Source organism: Trachypithecus francoisi, unplaced genomic scaffold (genome assembly GCF_009764315.1).
Source record: "Trachypithecus francoisi isolate TF-2019V2 unplaced genomic scaffold, Tfra_2.0 Contig01474, whole genome shotgun sequence".
Lineage (NCBI taxonomy): Eukaryota > Metazoa > Chordata > Mammalia > Primates > Cercopithecidae > Trachypithecus > Trachypithecus francoisi.
The window spans coordinates 15907434-15928596 of NW_022681435.1; the positions used below are offsets into that span (position 1 = coordinate 15907434).

The 21163-nt window shown below is 36.8% G+C and overlaps 1 protein-coding gene across 3 annotated transcripts in view; it reads left to right on the plus strand.

Annotated features, from left to right (window-relative positions):
- DOK6 (docking protein 6) overlaps window positions 1-21163 on the plus strand; it is a 429154-nt gene that overhangs the window by 273518 nt on the left and 134473 nt on the right. For all 3 annotated transcript variants that reach the window (XM_033175379.1, XM_033175385.1, XM_033175372.1), the window contains one exon: window positions 12464-12653. In XM_033175379.1, the coding sequence (XP_033031270.1) occupies window positions 12464-12653 (190 nt within the window). The remainder of the gene's footprint in view (window positions 1-12463; window positions 12654-21163) is intronic.

The following is a 21163-nucleotide window of genomic DNA, read 5'->3' on the forward strand; positions in this document are numbered from 1 at the left end:
CTTTGCGTTATCGTTTTAACATCTTTTTATAGTATGGTGGCAACCTTTGCATTCATTCCTTTTGGTCATGTGTGGCTTTTCTTAGTCGGCATCACTAGATGCTTGTGTATGTGTTAAACCTCTTTTCTGTATTTTGTGGGCTGAATTTTGTTTCACTCAAAATGTATATGTTGAAGTCCTAACCCCTGGTACCTCAGAATGTGATAGTACTTATTATACCTTTAAAGAGGTAACTGAGGCAGAAGGAGAGTATATAGGTGAGCCCTAATCCAATATGACTGGTGTCCTTGTAAGAGGAGGAAATTTGAACACAGGTAGACACAGAGGGAAAACCATATAAAGATACAGGAAGAAAATGGCCCAGTACAAGCTGAAGAGAGGCACCTCAGAAAAAAAAATCAACCCTGCTGGCACCTTCATCTTGGACTTCCAGTCTCCAGAACAGTGAGAAAATAATTATCTTTAAGCCACCCAGTCTGTGGTACTTTGCTATAACAGCCCTGGCAAACTTTGTATACATATTATCTAATTCTATTCATTTTTGTTCTCATTGACTATTACTAATAATTCACTTGCTCTACAGTTTTGGGCTTCATTGCTGGTTATTTTTCAAATTTCTTGAGATAGATATTTCAATAACTAATTTGTAGCTTTTCACTTAATATATTGTATAAAGCTCTACATTTTTCTTTGAGCACAGATTAAGACTTTAATAGCAACAATATTATTCCCAAATCCCAGATTATACTACAATAAATATTAAAGAAATTTGAGGGGGGATTTGGGGGAGGAGGACATGCCCTAAATTTTCCATCTGCCATAATGGAAAAATCAAAATAGTATCTTATAGCTCTGGAAAATAAAGCAACATGTCATTTATACCTCTAAAGTTCACTGGATAAAGATAATTAAAATATAAAAAAGGAAACAGGAACCACACATAATAAATAAAACAAGATAATATGACACTAGCTTTAATAACAAATCTGAATAAATTATTTTTATTTAAACAGTTTTCCTTTTTTTTTTCTTTTTTTTTTTTGAGACGGAGTCTCGCTCTGTCGCCCAGGCTGGAGTGCAGTGGCGCAATCTCGGCTCACTGCAAGCTCCGCCTCCCGGGTTCACACCATTCTCCTGCCTCAGCCTCCCGAGTAGCTGGGACTACAGGCGCCTGCCACCTCGCCCGGCTAGTTTTTTGTATTTTTTAGTAGAGACGGGGTTTCACCGTGTTAGTCAGGATGGTCTCGATCTCCTGACCTCGTGATCCGCCCGTCTCGGCCTCCCAAAGTGCTGGGATTACAGGCTTGAGCCACCGCGCCCGGCCTAAACAGTTTTTCTTAGATTTAGTTAAAATAATCTAATTTCCTATCATTCAGTGGTTTCAAATTACACAATCTTACTCGAGAAATAGGAAATCAAAAAAGCTCTATAAACATTTTTTTAAAATAATGTTGTTCTACAACTTCCAATACATAAACTTTAGTTCCATATAGTTGTTAAATTATATCAGACATTTAAATAAGAAATAATACTAATGCTATGCAAAACTATTCAGAAAACAAAGGAGAGATCATTTCACAACTCATTTTATGAGGTCACTATAACTCAGGTACCTGAAACCAGACCAAGTTTATACAAGTAAAGGAAATTTCAGGCAAGTATCTTTCATGAACCTAAGCCTAAAATGGCTTTTAAAATATTAAGAAATTGAATCCAATATTATACAAAAAAGATAATACACCCTGACCAATGTTGGCATAGCCCAATAATGAAAGAATCCCAGAAATCCATCAAAATATTTCCTTATGTTAATCCATGAAGGGTGAAAAATTATGTGATTATTATAATTTATCTGTAAAAAGCATTTGATAAAATTCAAAATTCATTTATGAAATCAACTCTCAGAAACCAAGGAATAGAGGCCGGGCCCGATGGTGCCTCGCCCCTGTGATCTCAGCGTTTTGAGAGGCTGAGGTGGGTGCATAATTTGAGGTCAGGAGTTCGAGATGAGCCTGGCCAATATGGTGAAACCCATCTTTACCAACAATACAAAAATTAGCCAGGTGTGGTGGCGCGCACTTGTAGTCCCAGCTATTCCAGAGGCTCAGGCAGGAGAACTGCTCGAGCCCAAGAGGCAGAGGTTGCAGTGAGCTGCAATCACACCACTGCACTCCTGCCTGGGTGACAGCTCAACTCTTTCTCAAACACACACCCACAAAACCTAGGACCAAAAGGAAACAAAATGAAGAACATCATTGGAAAGCTCTCAGTAAAGATCATGCTTGAGAGTAAAGTACTGAATGTTTTTCTCTTAAGGTTGGGAATAAGACAAAGATATCTTTCTCATTACTTCTAGTCAACATTTTGCTGAAAGTCTATGTAATATGACAAGAAAATAAACTAAAATTACAAAAAATTATAATCTAGATTGTGTACTCAGAAAACCCTAAAATCCTACCAGAAAGTAACTACAGCTAACAAATGAATTCAATGATGTTGCAGGATAACAAGTTGGTATTCAAATTTTTTAATATATACTTATATTTTATATAATGCAATTTATTATAAAATTAAATATTAAAATACCTTTTACAAATCCATGAAAAACCATCACATACTGAGGTATAAACTATCAAAGGATGCACCAAGCCCCTAACACTGGAAACTAAATATTTCTGAGAGAAGTTTTAAAAGGTCTTGATAAATGGAATCATAAACCACTTTTATGATTGGAACACTCAATGTCATTAAGATATCAGTCTTCACAGATTGATCTGTAAATCCAACATAATCCCAGTAAACGAGACATGTTTTTTTCTAGTACTTGACAAGTCAATTTTAGATGAATTTGGAAGGCAAAAGACCAACACAAGCCAAATAATCTTGAAAAGGAAAAGCCAAGTTGAAACTGGTGTCTTTCCTAATTACGGGTCTTACTATAAGTTGTAACAGTTAGGACAAAGGCTACACAGAGATCCAGGGAACAGACTAGACAGAAGAAATAGACACACACACATGTGGACAAATAGGTGATTGTTGTTGTTGTTGTTTGAGTCAGAGTCTCGCTCTGTTGCCCAGGCTGGAGTGCAGTGGCACAATCTTGGTTCACTGCAACCTCCACCTCCTGGGTTCAAGTGATTCTCCTGCCTCAGTCTCCTGAGCATCTGGGATTACAGGCACCCACCCCCGCAATCACACCTGTCAAATTTTTGTACTTTTAGTAGAGACAGGGTTTCACCATGTTGGCCAGGCTGGTCTCAAACTCTTGACCTCAGATGATCGATCCACCCACCTCAGCCTCCCAAAGCAAGGACAATGCTCTTTTTCATAAGTGTATTAGTCATTTTAATGAGAACAGTAAAACATCTGAAAATAAATTGTTCTAGAATGACTGGATATCTGTGTGACATGATGAACCTGAACGCCTATGCACACCAGTTAAACATCAATTTAAGACGGATGCAACTTAAAGATATACAAAGATTTCTTATGTAAAACACCGGAAGCACAAACTATAAAAAGAAATGTTGAACTTCATCAAAACTCAAACTATTGCTCATCAAGAAAATGCCATCAAAAAATTAAAAAGGAAAGTGACAGATGGAATCAAGGCATGATGTGCTGGTATCAGTCCACAAGAACCTTGTAGAGAATAAGCAAAACTAACCTAACAGTGTTAGAAATTAGATCAGTGGTGGTTCTGAGGACCTGGACGACTGAAAAGTGGAGTAAGATAACTTTCTGTGGGGACAGAAGTGTTGCATGTCTTTGCTGTGCCTTCGTCAAAACAGAACATTATATGCAAGATATGGACATTCCATTATATTTCACAATATAGTTCACACTTTCAAGAATGAAGGACTTATTACAAAAATTAAAGAAAATAAAATTGTTTTCTAAGTAATGTAAACAAAACCAATGAAAATCTGAGATGATTTGTCATAAACATCTTCAGGAAAGTTTCCAGTATACAGAATTCTCACAATCAAGAAAAACAGTAGATGTAATTTTTGATATATCTGGCAAAAGACATTTACAATGACTCACTCTATATGTATTTTGAATATTTATTGGTAAGGAATTTCTGGAAAGCAATTTGGCGATGTGTGATTCTTATAAGTTTATAGTATTTGCTCCAGTGATTCAGATTTTAGTACTCAATGTAAGTTAATAATCAAAGATATTAAAAATTATCTAAAATGTATAAAGAATATAGTACAGTAAACTCTATGAACCAATATAAAAGGACTGAATTATTCAGCAAATTGAGCTAAAAATTGGTTATTTTATTGCATCTTAATTTAGATGAAAATTGGCTTACTTTTAATATTCATTAACAGATAAATTATGGCATAGCTGTATAGTGTAATATTATGCATTTCTTAAAATTTTCAGCCCCTTAAAATATTTAATAGTGCCTGAAAATGCTTATAAGTGCAATATACAAGGTTAAATACTTTCAGTGTAATAACTGTGTGTGAATTTTTTGTATGTTAAGATACAGTATAACAGAAATCTCTAAGGTTTAGCAGTTTAATTTTTAAAAATAATTTACCATATTTGCTGCCATGAACATGCTATACTTGGAAATGCAGATAAAATCCATGCAATAGTCAATTGTTTTAAAGCAAAAAAGAAATTTCTGGGGAATTTTAAAAAGATGCTGTGGATTTTTTTTTTTTTTTTTTTAAGTACTGCTGATTGATCAACAAATGCAAGCATTCCGATTCACAGTGATCCTCGATACTGGGCAGATGGTACCTGGCCACTAAATCTATTGCTGTTTCCACATAATAAAATAAATTTTGATGAATTTTAGTTCTGTGGTGGAGATGGAGTCACAATTTCTGAAGAGTTCTATAGATTTTGACAAGCACAAATCATGTTTTGTTTATTCAAGGTTTAATTGCATTATACAGATCTAAGGATGGGTCTAAATGTGCAAACATCTGCTTTTTCAGTGTGGTTCAGCTTCTAAAGCTGCTAGAATTGAAGAGTGACCACTGCAATAATCGTCTGCTATAGAAATTTTGGAAATAAGATTATAAAGAACAGAATGATCTTGAAATGTCTCATCTTCTGTGTAATATCTGGCTCTATTTAGTTCCATTAGGCATTTCCTATAACTATTAAGAAAAAAACAAAGCACACTGTTGAAACACTGGGATGAATCTAGATTCCAAATTGATATGAAACTCAATAATAAATCATTATTATATCTATTAGATATTAGATATATATTAGAAAAACTAATATAAAGCATTAGTTTTTCTAATACCAGATTCTTGAGGACTTACTCATCAACACTTAATATTAGGCCAATGTCTCTGGTCTTTTGCCTAAATACCATTTAGCAGTTTTGTATTCTTACTAAAATTTCATACCCATTTTTAATTGGTAGGTAGGAAGTGTTAAAGAATATAGAATTGGGCCGGGCACAGTGGCTCACACCTGTAATCCCAGCACTTTGGGAGGCTGAGGCAGGAGGATCACCTGAGACCAGCCTGGCCAACATGGAGAAACTCATCCCGTCTCTAGTAAAAATTCAAAAATTAGTTGGGCGTGGTGGCAGGTGACCGTAATCACAGTTACTAGGGCGTCTAAGACAGGAGAATCACTACCTCAGTAGGCAGAGGTTGCAGTGAGATGAGATAGCACCATTGCACTCCAACCTGGGTGACAAGAGCAAAACTCCATCTAAAATATATATATTTGGACTTTGTTTTCTCTGTACTGCAGCCACAGAGCTGTGGATAGTGGGTGAAAAGAACCAAGAAATGTTGAGAGAGACATGAAGATAATTCTTTGAAAGTCTTTTATAGGAGAAGAGTAGAAAGGAGGGGGCATTTACCCCTCTCAAGCCCCATGAAAGAGGAAGGGCAAGAGAACTACTTGTAGAATTTGATTGTCAGGAGGGGAGACTGGCTTCTCACCTCACCCATGCTGGTAGGACTGCAGAATCAAGTCGTGCTGCCCCAGCTGGTATCTGGGCAATGTGCAAGAGAGTTTGGGGAAGAACCTGAGTTTGGGGAAGTAGTGGTTTCAGTTTTCACCATGGTGAACCTGAGATCAGGATGCAGGATGGGTCTGAGGCTGTCTGTGATAGCCAAACAAGGAGAATGGGTCAGCAATTGGACAAGATACCCTGCCACATTCGGTAGGACAAGTGCACACCTTACAGTGAGCTAAGCTTGATTCATCTTGAAAAGACCCACACCAGGACAACTCTTGTCTGTGAGAAGGAGCTCCAGCAGAAAGATAAAGGTGGAACGCAGAAAATAGAAGCTAAGGGTAGTAGGCTCCATGTCTAATCAAGGCACCTCCCCTTCAGGGAGCAGGGGAGACATCTGAGGTGTTGGGATGGTTCTTAGAAACATACCGTATGCCCCAAAGAGAGAAATAGCATTTGAATACCTCTTGTCATTAAGAATTTAAAAATAAAGAAGAACTTTCAATAGTAACAACTATTTAGAAGGAATTTACCCTCTTTTCATTATTCTTACCCTGGAGAAGTCAAAAGCAAAAGAAACGGGGGGGTAGGGGGAGTCACCGTGGAAAGGTGGTAATGGAACAAGCAGGACAAAGCATGTTCTATCTTTCTCATTCTCATTGCTGGACTCTCAGTAATGGACTTGACCTGAAAGAGGAGAAACTTCCATTTGAGATTTTAAAATTATCAAATTACACCAGCTATCTCATCTGAGACGTGAAGTTGACAATATCCTTATGGGCGATAGTGAATTAAGCACTAATCTCTGCCTGAGATACTGCCAGGGGCAAGGAGAGGAAATTTCACAGTTGTGTGAGAGCAGGGTTGGAAGAAAAACCATTTTCCTAAATTGCATCCTACTAAATCTGGGTCTTTTAATGAATTAGCTACAGTAACACATTGAACCTCAACAATGTCTTCCATAAATATTGGGTTTTTCATCATGTGATATTTTGAAACAAATTCGAGGACTCCTGCCATCAGAGAATCTCAGTTAAATCTTTAAAGTTATTTTGAATGGTTAGTTGTATATAGAAGTGAGTCTTAACTTTATGGAATCACTCGCTAATAGAAACAATGAAGTGAAATTCTCCTATTTAGGGTTGACATCTGCAGTTTACGCTCAGATAGGCCCGGGCCATTCAAGTTTTGACTGTGACTCTAGTTATGTATACTTATGGGAAAAGCAATAGATGAGTATAAAGTACAGCAGAATGAAAAAAATATGTAAACAAATTATCCAATACTTACAGCTATTTTAAATCATTATATAACCAGTTTACATCTACTCTATACATTTATGTAAGAATTTTATTTATGTTAGTTAACTTAATGCCTAGATATTTTAATAAATTTTAACAAATATTTAAGCCTCATGAGGGATACAGGTTCAGTTTTACACAAGGAATTGTTTACAGCCTAAATCATTATGTCACCAACGATCTAAATCAATAGTGCCTTTCCTTTTGTACAGTTTCTTCTTTTGAACCATTTTTGGCTTTTAACAGGAAGAGAAGGTAAAAGTATAAAGAGTTCACATTTATCACTTAGCTGAAGATAATGTTAGATTTAACTCCTCTCTGGAAAACCTAATGAGTTAATATTTATGAATCTGTTGGTTTCTGAATATTTAAGTGTAACACTTTGTTTCATGTTCCATTGTTTCCTTTTGACCCAACCTTCAAACCCATAACTTCTGAAGTAGAGGAAGAAATAGAATACAGTGGATAAAAGTGTTCAGCAACAAGCTAACAACTGAAACTTCTTTGAAAAAAAAAAAAAAAAAAGAATCTATTGGCTTCCAGTAGACATTTTTCAAATTTCTTCTAACATACAAAAATCCATTTTATGTCTATGCAGTCACAATGCACTGACTGTTCACCACGTGCAGATGCACAGTTAATACATAAATTCCAAAAGCCTATTTTTATTTATATATTTCTACCTAGCATAAGGGAAATTTAGCTGAACAGATATGTCTGTTTTCCTGTACAGTTCTCCATTAAACATAGTTTTCCATCTGTATTCTTACAAAAGGGAATTATCAAGGGGTTGTTTGAAGGACTTGTCACCCGTTTGTTTTCCATGTGTTACTTCTTGTCAGAAACCCCCGTCTCTGATCCTTTGCTTCTCCAGGCAACTGCGAGCTCCACTTACCTCCACCTGCCAGTCTCAGACTCACAACTATACTTGGATTTGTTCCTGTATAAAATAGATCTATTTAAAAACTCACTGGCTAACAGGGAAGATTTCAGTTCTTGGCACTGATGACCCATTCAGTCCGCTCTCGCTCCACCTGGAGCCTCGCTGCCCCTTTTCCCCGAGTGCAGTCACCCTGTCTTGCCAGACCTTGATCTATTCAATTCATCTAAGCCTTGTTTTGCAGCCCCGTCTAGACTCTTGTTGTAGTTGCAGCCTTACCCGTGTATCTCAGGCCTTCTCTGGGCATGGCCTATTGCTTTGGACCTCTCATCATTCAGCTTTAGTGAAAAAGATGCCCTTGCAAACATAATTGCAGATTCAATACTAGCATCTTTGTTGGATGCAATATTTATTTTATTATAATAAAATTATTTGTATACTTTATTATAGTATAATTATATATTTATAATATTTAATAAATATTCCACCCTTGTTTTTTGTTTTAACCATTCAAAATAAAATTATACTTTCTCACATATTAGCTAATATGGGACTCTACATTTTACCAATGTACAAATTCACGGGCAATGTGTTTGGGACTTTTTAACTCTAATTTAAAGTCTTATATGAATGAATACATTTTGATTTGATATTTTTTACATAACCTTTTCAAAAATTTGTTTTTTCATACATTCAGCAGTCTTCACAGATGATCAGAATATTTATGTTTTAGGATATTATTATTTAGACAATTAGTCTCCTTTTCAGTACTTTTGGGTATTTGGGAATGTGTTAGTTTTCTTTAGTAATGTTTTATTGTTGTTGTCAATCATCTGATAAGGCAAATAGTTGGAATACATATATCTTGATAAATTGTAAACCATTTTCCATATATCTCCTTTCTTCCTATGCTCCTGTCTCTTCTTTTGTTCCAATTAGCATAAGAACTTTCTTACAAAATCAGACACGAATCGGTTTAGATGGGATTAATTTATTTGGGCAGATATTAGATAACACTTTTGGGGAAAAAAAAAAAAGTACTGTTTTGTTCTGCTGGTACATGGCATCATTTTCCAAAGTCATTCCTCATGGTTTCTCTAATATTGCGACTTCCCTAGCAATATTTTAAAGTGAATTTCACAAATCAACAGTTCTCAAAGTGTTGTCCCCAGAGCAGCAGTGTCCACATCTCTTGGGAATAAATGGAAAATGTAAATTATCTGACTCCAATCCAGCCCTGTTGTACCAGAAATGGTAAGACTGGAGGGGGCCCAGCATTCTGTTTAAACAAAGCCTCCAGGTAATTTTAATGCACACGGAAGTCTGAAAAACCAATGGTATAGTAAATGAAAACCAAACGTGGGTTCTTAAAAAGCAGCATAATTAGAGAGTGATTTAAAATGCCTGCTTGATAGAATCGTTTCACAAAGATAAAAATTTTTTAAAAATAACTTTAATTGAGCCAATTTTAGCCACTCCATTTTGAAATGGTCTTTCTAGCAAAACCTTAACAAATGTTTCAGTAAAACAAAGTATATTATGCTACTAAGAGAATACGATGATACATTCATTGTCAAGGCAGAAAGCTTCCTTCCTCATTATAATGGAATTCAGGTAAGTATAGTTAGGTAACATAATGTGCCGCCTTCATCTTTATGTGCCTAGTTTTTCTGCTGGATTAAATTTGTTCACTTTTTAATTGAATCTGAAATTCTTAGAAATTAGGCATTAGGAAAGAATAGATTTTGAATACTTGAAAATCAAAAATATATCTTAGTATAATTTCTTTCAAAAGTGCAAGAAATAGCATCCAAAGGAAGATTGGAGGGTTCTAAACCATAACAAGAAGGGTTGACTTGAGTTGCTGGGTTAAAAAGTATATGAGGATAGGGAAAGCAGAAGGCAGGCAAGAGGGTAGGGACACCACGGGTAAATTTCATCTGCTTGTATTGACTAGAGATGGCCCTGGAAAAACTCCCTTAGGGCAAGTTATCCAATTACTTTTTTTTAAAATGGGCCTTGATGATATACATAGAGATAGAGACGGAGACAGAGATAGAGATACATAGAGCCCTGTATCATGTGAATCTTATTAAATTCACTTACTTGATTTTTTTCAGCTTTTTCCAGTGTCCGGTGCGATGCTTATACTCTCTCCTTGCTTATTTTTCCTACGCTCTATCTGCTAACATTCGAGCACACAAACATTTCAGTGAAAATGTAATGGTCCTTCTGGGTCCACTGTTACAGGTCATGTTTAATGTACCATCCACTTGATGGACACTCAATGTCAAGATCCTTATTTATTTATTTTTTTTAACATTCTATGTTTTTAACTGTCACACTGTGGGCATGAATATCAAGGGTCAATACAGCCATAAGCAACAATACTGGTTAATGGATGTTTACTTCAATATTTTGGAAAAAATGTTATTGACATTTTTGCAATTTTTTTGGGTTGCTAATTCAGACTCTGGAATTGATGGAAAGAATGTAAAGAAATGTTTTGCTTTCCATTTCTGTAACAATATTTTCTCTATGCATAACAGGTGCCACTGACACATGATTAATTCCACATGTAGGAGCTGAACTTTATCAAAAGGTTCCTGGCCAAAGAAAAGAAGATTGATGTTCAGACATTGTCTATATTCCTGTGTAAACCCTTTGGGTCCAAGTTTCATTTATAGTTTTATATGAGATCATGCCCCTTTGATTTACTACTAATCCCATTGGTGTGGGAATTATGATGGGAATGTGAGTGATGTGTTTAATGCTAAATGTTAATACTTTAGTTGGTTGCACCTAAGAATTTTAAGCTATTGGGAATATGTATATATTTGGGCTTTTCGTTGCAGATAATTAATGAGGCAATGTTCTTTCTTCAGCTTTCAGCCATATAATTGATTGCAATTTGTCATTTCTTAAGAAATGAATGTGAAATCCATACACATATTAGTTTCATGGGTCAATAATCTAAAAGACTGAATTACTAGATAAGCTATTGTCCAAAATATCAAGACACATGAGTATAAATATTGTCTTTATGGCTAGTAAATGTTAAGCTATCATGCTTATGTTAATTTGGAATCCGAATATTGTTTTTTTGGCATCAGAGAATCCTTACTAAGTGAAATATCTAAGTAAAATAGAAAATAATCTATTATACAATCTCAGCTCAGTACCAGCAAACATGTAGCATTTAAGATTATATTATGAATAGTACATTCCTAAACATATCATTTTCCATCTGCAGCTGTAGTATTTCATGTCTCAAAATAATTAATTCAACAGCACTGACTTTAAAGCGCTATTCACAATTAAGTCCTATCCCACAGAGGTACATCTGCCAATAATTCTTAAACTTTTTGTTATCATGACTTTTTTTGTAATTCTTCAATTCTTGCATCTCCTAATTCATCATGGCATAGATATACTTCATTCATACAGTTGACAAATATTTATTGGACACTTACTGTAAACCAAGGATATGGTGCTAGGAAGTAGGGATGCTTTATAGAGTATGTTGTAAGGCATACCAAGTTTACTTCCTAGAACTTACAATTAGTTTTTCAAAATAAAATCTATTTAATGCATTTAAATGGGAATCAAAGGCAGCATAACTTTGCAATACCCTTTGAGATACACAATTACAAAGTAAGGCTTGGAATGATTGCCTAATAATCATATTTTTGACCATAGGATATCCAGGAATGAAAAAAGTTAAGTATTTTTATTTTGCTTACCAAAGCAATGTCTTAAGTTCTGCGGAAGACTGTAATGAATATCTGCAATTATCATATGCTAAATTTGACCATGACTACAATTTGTTTTGAGATTCAAACTAAATTATTTTTGCAGTGCTTAAGTAGTGAGTCAGTCTGAGTGTGCATTAAATACTTCACGTCAACAAAGGTAAAACTCCAATAAGATCTTGCCTAAGTCGAGCAAATAAGATATTCCTCACTGGAATTGCAATCTGTGATAACCACTTAGATTGTGTGAAGGAGCAGACTATAAGCACAATTTGAGCAGAGACTCCCTTAAGTTTTGCCCTTATTTTTCCATTGTACAATTTAACTACTTAATCATCACCATAGACAATACATGCCATGAAAAGTTGTTAACTGAGTGAGTGAATTAATGATTCAGAAGATTGTAATGAACTCCTTGTCTCAAATTTGGAAATATGTAATGTTCTACAGTGTTTATCCATATCCCCAAGGGATGTGGTAACGTTTCCTGCAGTCTGTAGATAAACAAATTAATATCATACGGCCATCAACAGTCACACCTCTTTTCACTTAATCTTCTCCATTCTTCGTTTCTTCACAGAGCGATTCAATGTGTATCTTATGCCTACGCCAAATCTGGATATTTATGGTGAATGCACAATGCAGATCACTCATGAAAATATCTATCTCTGGGATATCCACAATGCCAAGGTCAAACTGGTGATGTGGCCTCTCAGCTCACTGAGGAGATATGGTCGGGACTCAACGTGGTTCACATTTGAGTCAGGAAGGTAAGATCTAATGCAGCAACCAAGTGCGGGAAGTTGTATAACAGAGTCCTGAAAGAAAGTTCTGTCCATCCATTGCCCTCAGTGAGCACTGTTTTCATTCAGGGTAAAAGTTAGCAAATACATAATTTCTTCAGAGTCTTAATAATATGAATACAATTCTGTTAATTTTTTGGCAGGCTAATTACCCCATTCAAAATAATTTCAGTCTCTTACACTACCATCAAACTCAAACTGGTTTTGTAATTATTTTAATAATGTAATTATCTTTTGCAAGATTATTACAATACTATATTTTTGGTGTGCCTGTATTCAAAAGGATCTCCATAAAATTAAATGTAGCATGTCCTTTCTTGCCTTGTTTTTATGAGTGTTTTTCAATAAGCAAACAATATTTTTTAAAGTTTTAAATAAAATTATTCAAATATTGCTTTTAGGCAAATATGCTGCTTTCTTGATCACAGCATATGGTTGAAATCTGTAAGCGCCTGAAATGCATCCTTGCTTCACAATCATTAATAAACACGGATTTAGACATAAAATACAACCAACCAAATCATTGTCTTTATGCTATGACCCCGTTGTGATAATTGTCACACATCCAAGATAATAAGACTTAGGTTTGGGGATTCTATATGAGAAGGAGATGTTTAATGCTTCTGTATTCACCCAGGGGACATGATTTATCACATTCTTAAAATGAATTCATGGTCTTATAAGACAATTAGAGTGAGGTTTCATTGCATTTGATATAATATTTTTAAGTTTATAACTTTCTTCTTATAAAACTACTAAATATTTACTCAAGGTCACATTCTCATATCATCTGTCTAGCCAGCTAGGGTAGGTCCCATGTCTCTTAAAATTTTAAGGAGAAAAAAAAAAACCTGAGTTGCAGTAATTTTACCAGTCTGGGGCCCTTTTGCACTAAGGTAATATTCAAGTCTCTCCCACACTGATTTCTCTGAAAAGCATTAGATCCTGTGTTGATTTAGTACGTATGAGCTTGTTCAACTATTTCTGTCTACCTAGATATTGAGAGTGTAATAGTGTAATCACATTCTGATAGCCATTGGGAAATATAAATTCTCATAAGAAAATGAATTTTTAAGATGTTTATTATTTTTAAAATTATGACTATGAAAATGAGTTGACATGTTTTAGAGATTCACTGACCTAAAATCTGATGCTTTTGAGACATAGTCTCACTCTGTCCCCCAGGCTGGAGTGCAGTGGCGCGATCTCGGCTCACTGCAAGCTCCGCCTCCCGGGTTCCCGCCATTCTCCTGCCTCAGCCTCCTGAGTAGCTGGGACTACAGGCGCTGCCACCACGCCCAGCTAATTTTTCGTATTTTTTAGTAGAGACGGGGTTTCACCGTGTTAGCCAGGATAGTCTTGATCTCCTGGCCTCCTGATCCACCCGCCTCGGCCTGGGATTTACAGGCATGAGCCACCGCACCCGGTCCGATGCACCTTATGTTTTTACTGGCTTTCAAAGTTAGTGTATTAGTCCATTTTCACACTGCTGATAAAGACTGGGCAATTCACAAAAGAAAGAAGTTTAATGGACTCACAGTCCCACGTGACTGAGGACGCCTCACAGTCATGGCAGAAGGAGAAAGGTATGTCTCATATGAGAGCAGCCAAGAGAATGAGAGCCAAGCGAAAGGGGTTTCCCCTGATAAAACCATCAGATCTCCTGAGACTTACTCACTACCACGAGAACAGTATGGGGGGACCTGCCCCCATGATTCAATTCTCTCCCACTGGGTCACTCCAACAGCATGAGGGAATTTTGGGAGCTACAATTCAAGATGAGATTTGGGTTGGGACAGAATCAAACCATATCAGTTAGTTTTACCTATATATAAATTCATATATATGTATTCATATATATGTATATTCATATATATATATGAATTGGATGTTGAGGTTTTGTTGGGGTTGGGGTTTTGTTTTTGTTTTTGCATCATTTACCAGCACTACCTCTAGAATCCCCTCCCTTGGATCCTTCTACATATGCCTATCTTCCTGTTTCTATGGAAAACAATTTATTTTGTCTGTTACAACATTTCAATAGACTGCCACTCAAAATTTTAAATAAGTCATTTTCTTTCATGAATTGTTATTCAGAATTTTCACTCCATTTATACCTGTCCACATTAGTTTTTTAAATCTATTTGATAGAGGAATTTGGTATCATTTTTTTCCCTCTGTTGTTTGTCTTTGAGATTAGAGTTCTGTCCTTTGGACACAGTTCATTTGTGTTTTTCTCCTCTAAATTTTGGGTGTCATTTGCTCTTTAGTGACTGAGAAACTGAGAAATTGTCCATAATTTTGTGCATTTATTTTGTAAATTCCAGATGATTTTGCTCTTGTTAAAAGGAGCCAGTGGGGGAAGGTCTTGTTCATACTTTATCTAGAGAAATAAAAATGGGAGTTTGTGTTCCCTGGGTCTGGACTGATGGGGTCACTGGTGATGAGACTGGGGACAATTTAGAGGGCAGATTGGCAGGTAAGGCATGGCCAGTCATCCTAGCAAACCAAAGCCAAAGGCCAAAGGCCAACACTTTCTAGGTTTTATTAGCTCATTGCCCAAGGCACGTCATTTGGTATAAATTTTAGCCATTTATTTATACTACTATATGTACTAATAGTAGTATTAGTACAAATACTACATGTGAAAATAATACAATTAGATATATCAAAATACTTTTTTCACTGACACACTTTTCCCAAATGCATTGTTAAATTCTACTATAAACCTGAAATGTAGACATGAACAGTAGGAATGAATCTACATCATTTATTCTGGAGAAGCATCCTTCAGTCACCCCCGTAATTATATGTCATAAGTCTCCAGGAGCACTCACCTAGTGTGGGGCAGAAGGAGAACAAGGACCAGGAAACTCCGCATGGTAATAGTCCTCAGCACAGCATGGCGCCTGGGAGATGTATTCATAGTCTCACATCAGCTTGGAGCAATTGCTCTTTTACCATAAGAATCATAACTTTGCATTTTAAAGGTAAAAACAACCAATTTGCCATGCAAGCATATTTTCTCAAGAAAATCACAAAAAATAACAGACCTTCAGAGAAAGTGATAAGATTCATGATTATGTACAATTTTATCCTGTGAAAGACAAAACTCCTTTATTTAACTGCTGACTTGATATTTTTACTTCATATTAGCTCATAAATATTGGAGGCAAAAATCAAGATGAGTTATCAAGATGAGTTCAAATGCCTGCATGGCCAAAATTTAGGTGAGCCCCTGATCTTCTGTATGAATTATTTTTCAAAACACCCATATTCAGCCTGATGCTTACTAGTACAAAATTGGTGTTTAACATATGTGTCTCACTAACTTTGATAATATTGTTTCCATTTAGAAACCTGGGAAAAACCTGGTTACTAATTTTTAACAATTAAAAATGTGAAATAACACTTAAATATTTCTATATAGTTATTATGAAAAGGTGGTTAGTGGAAGCAAATGTTATGTGTCATACAATTAAGGATTCTGTGATGTCATAGGTAGGCTTAACTTATTCCTAAACCTTTGTTGGTCAGGGATGCAAAGAGAAAGAATCTTTTCTCTAATGCATAATCAAGTGGTTAAGAGGAAAGATAATGCAGAACGTTCTTAAATATGATACAAAAGCATACAAATATAATACATAATACATATGATTGTTATATAAGCTATGAGGTCTAAGTTAAGAAATTTCCAAAACATTCTCACATATGAACGCCAACTTTTCTGTACTAACCCAGAGTTATCAATGCCCTTGGGTTGTTTTGTTTTGTTTTACAAAATATCATTTGATTTGCCATCAAGAGTGTTAGTGAGTGGTACACATTTCTTCATAAAAGAGTGTACTGCTGTGACTAAGATTTTCTTCTGAACTACTGATAACTGTCCTGCAAGTTTTCTATGCTTGTTGGTGCAAACTTTATCTACCAGAAGGTGTGCACAGTAGGTTTTTAGACAAGGTCACATGTTTCTCTTTTCAACGGTGCTAAAACATTTCTTGACTGAAACACTGAAGAATTGCAATTAACTAAAATATAGTCAAACACAAGACGTGAAGTACCAACAGTGCACGGGGCTTCAACTGAAGTCAGGAAATCCTGAGCCTGTGCACACAGGCAACAGCAGCCACATCACTGCCACCACCTGGCAGCCATCATTTGGAGGCTGCTATTCCGTAGACGATGTCATAACAAACTATACCCCAATTTCAGAAATACTGAAATGTAAAAACATGTGCTTCTACAGAAACCTAGGAGTGAATGTGGTGACATTTCACAAATCACGGGAGGAGATCAAACCAGAACTTTACATCTCTCTTGACTTTATCTTGATTCCAGAAATCATTCTTGATTTAATGACTATGAATGAAGTTTAGGAACTTTCTGAATGAGAGTAAAAGAAGCCTAAAAGGTGACCAAAACTGTCATTGTGATTCCTATAGATTAGTAAAAAGCAATTCACATTAAAGTATGTGTGGGTTCAATAAAAATGTATCGAACTTTAAAGTTAATTGAGCAATAACTAAGATCAGAGTCTCCATTTCTCGATAAAAACAATTTCCTAAGTCATTTAATCAATGTTCTCTCCTAGGGGAAAAAAAATAATCAGACCTGGTATTATCGTAGCAAGAGATTTACCAAATTAGACACATGGAAAGAAAAGGCACTAGGTTCCTAAACAATTTGTCTTAGATTTATTTCTTTGGAATTAAAGCAAGGGTTTATATAGATCTACGATTTTTTTAAAAACATTGAATAAATCGTGATGCAAATTTTTTTCATGGAGGACTTTGCTACTCTATACTTTGTAATTAAAGCTCAGTTAGATATGATTTAAATCTTTTTGTGGCACCAGAAACCTCATTTCTTCTCTGGGCTACTTTATTTCATTTATTGAACACTAGGGTAAGAACTAGAGAAATAAAGATGGGTAACATAGTCCCTACCCTTAATGAGCACATAGTGTACTTGGTAAGATAGATCAACTAATCATTTCAATATAATATAGGAATTGTAATAAAATACATCCCAGGAGGGTTCTATATTAAGTTGGATCATTTTAAAAACGTTAATGATCTCAACCCCAAATCTCAATAGCTCAATACAACAAAGGTTTATTTCCCACTCAAGCTATGCTTGATGCAGGCTTGGACAGATCACCAGAACACCTGGATTCAGAAACCTAGGCTGCTGCCGTCTTGTGACTGAGACGTCTTCATGCTAACCCACCTCATTGCCACGCATAGCAGGGGAAGAACGTGGGAACATTCTCCAACAAGCATACTATGGACTCAGTTTCTCCCCACAATTCACATGTTGAAGCCTGAACCCCCAAACTTCTTATATCTTTATGACAAGAACCAGAGATGATAGGTCCTTTTAGATGGAATTAAGGTTAAATGAGGTAATAAGGGTGGGGTCCTCATCTGATAGGATCGGTGGCTTTATAAGGAGGAAGAAACCTCTCGGCCCCTCTTCTCTGCCATGTGGAGGAAAGACCATGTGGGCAACACATCAAGAAGGTGACCATTACCAAACCAGGAAGAAAGCCCTCGACAGCACCCAACCATGCTGGCACCCTGATCTCAGACTCCAGCCTCTAGAGAGAGAAAATTCATTTCCATTGTTTAAGTCACCTACTCTGTGTCATGTTTTTCTTATGGCAGCCTGGGCTGAGTAATACAAAACATTTAAATACTTGAGTACAGTGGCAATGCATGTTATTTCTATTAATAGCCCACCATCCAGAAGGTGGCCTCCCACAGCCCCCTCACCCCCCGTCTGCAAGGGGGCAAGTGGGGAAACACAGAAGAGTATGTGGAATATTTGGTAAGCATATTGTCTCTGCCACAGTCATATCTTCTGATGAGCAAAGATCCCTTTTTTCTCTTCTTCCTACACACTCAATTGTTCCTTAAGGGAAACAACCCAAAAAGCAACCCAGCAAGCCACTGATTATAGCTCTAAGTCCAGAGTCTGCAGGCAATTTGTAGCAGTGTGTACATCAGGCTGGAGTGCGGTGGCGCGATCTTGGCTCACTGCAAGCTCTGCCTCCCGGGTTCATGCCATTCTCCTGCCTCAGCCTCCTGAGTAGCTGGGACTACAGGTGCCCACCACTACATCCAGCTAATTTTTTGTATTTTTAGTAGAGACAGGGTTTCGCCCTATTAGCCAGAATGGTCTCGATCTCCTGACCTCGTGATCCGCCTGCCTCGGCCTCCCAAAGTGCTGGGATTACAGGCGTGAGCCACCGCACCCGGCCAGAATGACTTATAGTTCCAAAAGAACGATCCAGAAAAAGATGTTATTTTTTTCCCCTCTACCCACACTGGCCCAAGGAACATTGGTTTAAGAGAGGTGGGATGCCTACCCCTGCAAACACTCCTATTCTAAGGGAAAGTTTGGGAGGCAAGCAGGCAACAGCCCCTGGTCCTGGTAATTCTGAAATGCTGCTTGCCAGATATCTTCAGGGTCTTTATCCGGAATTAACAAGGATATGTGGCTGGGCCCTCAATTCTGCTCTTTGAGAAGAACGTGTCAATCCTCTGTTCCACTTGGTTCTGCCCTCGGCCCACCGGGAGGATTTTCCTTTGTCATTATCCTTCTTGTCCATATTCAGACTGGACATTGGGAAAATGTTCTCTTCGAAGTGTGGCAAGTTTCTCAGCCCACATTCTACCCTGAGAAGTTGTAGTAGAGATCTGAAGGTTACTGAATCTTAAGTTATAAATATTTTTTATGTAGGGCCTTTTTTCCCTGTAAAACTTTGTCAAAATATTACTAGATTTCTTGTATATTTAGTGCCAGTCAATCACTTGTACCAAGGAAGTGTTGTCTTGGTTTGTTTTGGTTTGGTTTTGGTTTTTGAGATCTACTTCTCAGATTTGCTCTGATTGTTTATTTCTTCCCCCAGAACTCTGTCTTTTGATTTGAAAGGTGCCTTGACTTTGTCAGGTTTTTGTAGGGGCAGCACTCACTCAATTCTTTGCCCTGGGTCCTTTTTATCTAATTAACAGATTATAATGGGCATCCTACCCTTGAGCTGCTTTTTACCTGGACACACCTTAATTGACAAGTTTTAGCAACAGGTGTGGAGATTACACTTAATCTGCTCTTTTCTTTGAGGCTGCTTTAACTTGCTTTTGTCACTTAAAGACTTATTAAATGTCTCTGTCTCAGAGTTCTCTTTTCCAATTTTAGTTTTGAATTTTTCAAATGCCTTTTGTTTTTGCTTGAAACTTCTCAATTTCCTTCTAAGAGCCCTCTTTCTTTTTAGTACCTTATCAGTCAACAAACACTGTTAACATTTTGTTATCTAACCGCTTTCCCTAGATGTTGTTGGAGGAATAAAATTAAAAACAAAACTTCATAAAGGTGATAAACACACACACACACACACTCCATTATTTCCGCTAAGAAATTGTAGACAGAAGGAGAATCCCACCCTTGGATATAGCCAACCAGGTACAACTCAATACATGCAAGTTCTCAAGATAAACAAGCAAGAGAACTTCACAGCAACATTTGTCACACATGCCTCATCCTTGCAATTGGGGTAACCATTTGTGTTGACTAATTGGCTTTATGCAGAGGAAAAAGAAACTTCTTGTATCTTTATGACAAAAGACAGTTTTGCAAGTTGGAGAGAAGTAGCACCTGAAATTAGGCACCCTCTGTCACAGAAACTAGAAGATGGGGGCGCATCTCCCTTCAGATTTACGTGTCAAAGGCATGGTTCATGAGTCCTTGAGAAAGGCATTTTAGGGTCTTAAAGCTAAACAAAAGATCTATCTGGTTGTCAGAAGAATTATTTACATTTCAAAGAGAGGAGAAAGTGCTTACAACCGAAAGTTTTCTCAAGTTAAATGCCCCAAGAAACAGGAAGGATAATTTCCCATTTTCAACAGGGAGAATAGAGCCTCTTATTTTTAAATTTCACATTTGTCCATACAATCTTGAAACTCTTAAGACATGAATTCGGCCTACCAAGTTATCACAAGTTCTACTAACAGGCAAGAGCTTTACCGAATATCTCACTGCTAAATATCCTTCTCCCAGCTTGCTTACTACTTTCCTTTATCCCTGGCTCAGCCACTATTTTCAGTGCCCCATATTTTAGGGCTATTTATTCACTTATCACTGCACCACTATTAGGATCAAGTACACTTATCCTTAAGTGATGAACAAAGTCTCAGTGGTTTATGCAACTGAAACTGATCTCTCGCTCATGCTAGTCCCACTCCGATTCTGGGCAACTGTCCTGGACAATCAGGATAACACTTATATCAAAAAATAGATGCTCTGGCTTCAGCAGGTGTCCCTTCTGTTTGTAGCCCTTTGTTGGGAACTAGTGATAAGGTATCCAGACCGTGCTGGGTGCAGGGAATGAAGAGGAGCATGAGACATTTGGAGAACAGTCCTGTCTAGGTAAACGGGCACCAAATTTAATTATAGGGACTCAGGAAAGGCTCCCTGAA